This window comes from Chrysochloris asiatica, unplaced genomic scaffold, assembly GCF_000296735.1.
Source record: "Chrysochloris asiatica unplaced genomic scaffold, ChrAsi1.0 scaffold00040, whole genome shotgun sequence".
Taxonomy (NCBI): Eukaryota; Metazoa; Chordata; class Mammalia; order Afrosoricida; family Chrysochloridae; genus Chrysochloris; species Chrysochloris asiatica.
The window spans coordinates 20,469,396-20,473,313 of NW_006408558.1; the positions used below are offsets into that span (position 1 = coordinate 20,469,396).

The 3,918-nt window shown below is 42.9% G+C and overlaps 1 protein-coding gene across 1 annotated transcript in view; it reads left to right on the plus strand.

Annotated features, from left to right (window-relative positions):
- BATF2 (basic leucine zipper transcription factor, ATF-like 2) overlaps positions 1-3,619 on the plus strand; it is a 45,366-nt gene extending 41,747 nt beyond the window's left edge. Inside the window, exon 4 of the mRNA XM_006861081.1 lies at positions 3,429-3,619. Coding sequence (XP_006861143.1) covers positions 3,429-3,619 — 191 coding nt within the window. The remainder of the gene's footprint in view (positions 1-3,428) is intronic.
- Positions 3,620-3,918: the final 299 nt, after the last annotated feature.

Consider the following 3,918-nt stretch of genomic DNA (forward strand, 5'->3'; position numbering starts at 1 on the left):
AAAAAAAAAAAAAAAGGGATGCTAGACAGAATTAAAAATCTTTTTAGTGTGAATTGGGTTAAGGACTACAGAAAAGATCATTTCAATGATTACAATCCCCTCCTTGTAACAGTGTTTATCCTACTTCCTCCCTGTGACTCCCCATTAACATCTTGTTTTTTTAAATGTTCTATTGTGAATTATGTGAGAGTTTACATGGGAGAACATTAGTTTTACATTCATCCTATCATATATCTTTTCATTGACTTGGTTACAATCCCCTTCATGCATCATCAACCAACCAAAGGGTATATACCCTGCAAGCTTGTCCCCTCCCAGTCGTCAGCACACAGCCCCTCTCCCTTTCTGGGTCTAAAATCCCCAGCCGCTCCATCTCTCCATGTCATTGTCTCTGCCTCCATCTCTGGCGTCACTGCTTCTCTGGGTAGGGTCCCGCTCTCTGCTCTTCTCCCTTGGTGGTCCTAGGGACCTCCACTCCTAGACTGCAAAGTTAATCACTCCCCTCCTTTTGCTACAAAACGTCTACCTTTACATTTCCAACCCTCACAATCAGCCCTGATAACAATTATTCACTATTGTATCACAAGAGACCCATCCGCATCTCCTTTCATCAGCCCCGCCTAGACAGATTGTATACTACTCAGTGGAGATTCTGCCTTCCTTCATGTCTTCTGGATCTAGGTTTCCTCTTGAAAGCTTTTAAGCCAGTCGCTTCTTGCCTTTGTAGCCTCCTCCCCGCACCTTTTGGGTAGCCAATGTCCAAGTTGCCCATCCTTGTCTACTCTGTTTATGGGGGGAGGGGAGAAATGATCCTTGCTGTAAAGATCTGCTCCCTCTTTTGAGCTACTGCATCCAAAGGTATAGGTCAAGTTCATCCCCATTAACATCTTATAGCTCACAAATGAAAAAGGTGAACATATTTGATGTACACATACAAAACAAGAAAATATATATTCATTTAAATGTCCAAGGGGCACATTCTGCTATCTAACCTCCTGCCCTCAGGCACACAACATTTCTCAGTCCATGGTCCTAAAGCCTATAACTGTTCTGTCTCTCCTTGCCACCAACTCTGTTGTTGACAGTTTTTAGGTAGAGATCTCAAGCTCCACTCATGCTCTTCCTTCTTGATGGTCCTCAGATCATTTGTTCCTGAAATGGAAGATTAACTACTCCACACCCCTTTTAGTTGCACATAATCTTCTACAATTACAGTTGTGACAATTACAATTAATCCTGCTACCAATTATTCAAAAATTAGTCATAAAATCCTATCACCGTTGTCCCCCAACCCCTTTCACCAGATTCAATCTGAAAAGACAAACTCTTCAGTGGAAATTCTACTTTACCCCTCTCATTCTAAAACTAAGCACACTAATGAAAACTTGTAAGCCAGCCACTTCATGCCTTTAATGTTGTTGTTGTTAGGTGTCACTGAGTCAATATCAACTCATAGTTACCCTAAGCACAACAGAACGAAACACTACCTGGTCCTGCACCAACCACACAACCCTTTGCTACTTTTGAGCCCATTGCTACTTCCATTGTGCCAATCCATCTCATTGGGGGTTTTCCTCTTTTTCTCCAACCCTCAACTTTACCATATAATGCCCATTTCCAGGGACTGGTCCCACACGATAATATATCCAAAGTATGAGAGAAGAAGTCTGGCCATCCTGGCTTCCATGGAGCATTGACTATACTTCTTCCAACACAGACTGCTTTGTTCTTTTAATAGTCCATGACTTTTAATATTCTCCTCCAACACCATAACTCAAATGCATCAATTCTTCTATGTTCTTCCTTATTCACTGTCCAACTTTCACATGCATATGAGGTAACTGAAAATACCATGACTTGGGTCAGGTGCACTTTACTACTCAAACCGACATCTTTTGCTCGTCAACACTTTTAGGAGGTCTTTTGCAGCAGATTTGCCTAATGCAATAATACGTCATTTGATTTCTTGACTGCTGCTTCCACAAGTGTTGATAGTTGTTCTGAGCAAAATGAAGTTTTAAACTAAAAACGTCAATCTTTTCTCCGTTCATATGAATTTTATTGGTCCAGTAGGGAGGATTTTTGTTTTATGTTGAGGTGCAACCAACACCAGAGGCTGCGGTCTTTGATCTTCATCAGTAAATGTTTCAAGTCCTCTTTGCTTTCAGCAAGCAAGGTTGTGTCATCTGCATATCACAGGTTGTTAATGAGGCTTCCTCCTATCCTGATGTTTTTCTGCATATAATCCAGTTTTTCAAATTATTTGCACAGCATACAGATTGAATAAGTACGGTGAAAAAATACAACCCAGGCACACACTTTTACTAATTTTAAACAATTTGGTGTTCCCTTGTTCTGTTTGAACAATTACCTCTTGGTCTATATTCAGGTTCCTCATAAGCACACGTAGCTATTCCAGAATACTCATTCTCTGTAATGCTGTCCATAGTTTGTCATGATCCACACAATCGAAAGCCATGTTTTTGGTATTGTCTGCTTTCAGTCAAGATCCATCTGACATCAGCAATAGTATCCCTCATTCCATATCCTCCTCTGAATCCAGCTTGAACCTCTAGAAGTTCTCTGACAATGTATGGTTGCAGTTGTTTCTGAATTATCTTTATCAAAATTTTACTTGTATGAGATAGTAATTAAATTATCTGATGATCTCTGTATTGTTGGGTCACCTCTCTTTGGAATGGGCACAAATATGGATCTCTTCAAGTCAGTTGGCCAGGTAGCTGTCTTCCAAATTTTTCGACATAGATGAGTGAGTGCCTCCAGCATTTTGTCAGTTTGTTGAAAGATTTCAATTTGTATTCCATCAATTACCGCAGCCTTGTTCTTTGCCAATGCCTTCAGTGCACCTTGGACTTCTTCCTTCAGGATCATTGGCTCTTGATCACATGATACCTCTCGGAATGAGTGAATATTGACCTGTTTCTTTTGGCACAGTGACTCTGTGTATTATTTCCATCTTCTTTTGATATTTTCTATATCGTTCAATATTTTGCCCATAGAATACTTCAGTATTTCAAGCCAAGGCCTGAATTTCTTCTTCAGTTCCCTCAGCTTGAGGAATGCTGAGTGTGTTCTTCCCTTTTGGTTTTCTAACTCCAGGTCTTTGCACATTTCATTATGATATTAGACTTTGTCTTCTTGAGCTGCCTTTTGAAATGATCTATTCAGCTCTTTTACCTCCTCATTTCTTCAATTTGCGTTTGCATCTGTACACTGAAGAGCTAGTTTCAGAGTCTCTTCTGACATCAATTTTGGTCTTCCTTCTTCTGTGTCTTCTTAATGACCTTTTGCTTTCTTCCTGTATGATAGAGGGTGCGAAGTAAACTTGAGGTGGGGATAAACAGGGGTATAACTGACTGTTCCTCGGCTCTAATACTTGGGGGTAATGATGCTTTCTGGCGGTTCAGGGATCCAACGTCGCGTAGCCTCTGAGCGGCAGCACCACGCGCATGCACAGACTGTGGCCAGGCCTCGGAGCCTATGCCCAGAGCGGCGGGAGGAGGAGCATAGCGTGCGTAGAAGGCTTGAGTGGCATGCGAGACACACGCTCCGAGGTCGCGGACGAGTAGCTGAACGAGCTGTGCGTCGTTCCAAGTAGGCGTCTACCCTTTTCAGAGGGCATTTCTTATATGTGCCTTGGCTGAGGTTACATTTTTGAGGTGCGAAGAACTCCTAGTCATTGTGTGAGACAAAGCCTAGCCCAGGTAAACGTCGAGAGGCCTTCGGGTCTGAGGTAACTGCGCACCGCGGCCTAGCGCGCCAGCGAGGTCCTGTTGGCGGTGCTTTGTTTCTGAGGGAAATTTTTGGCCCCACCACCCCGCAGGTGCAGTGTATCCCCCCCCAGTAACCTCGAGGTGACCTTAGGCCGGGCCCCTAGGGACGTTCGCGATGCCAGCA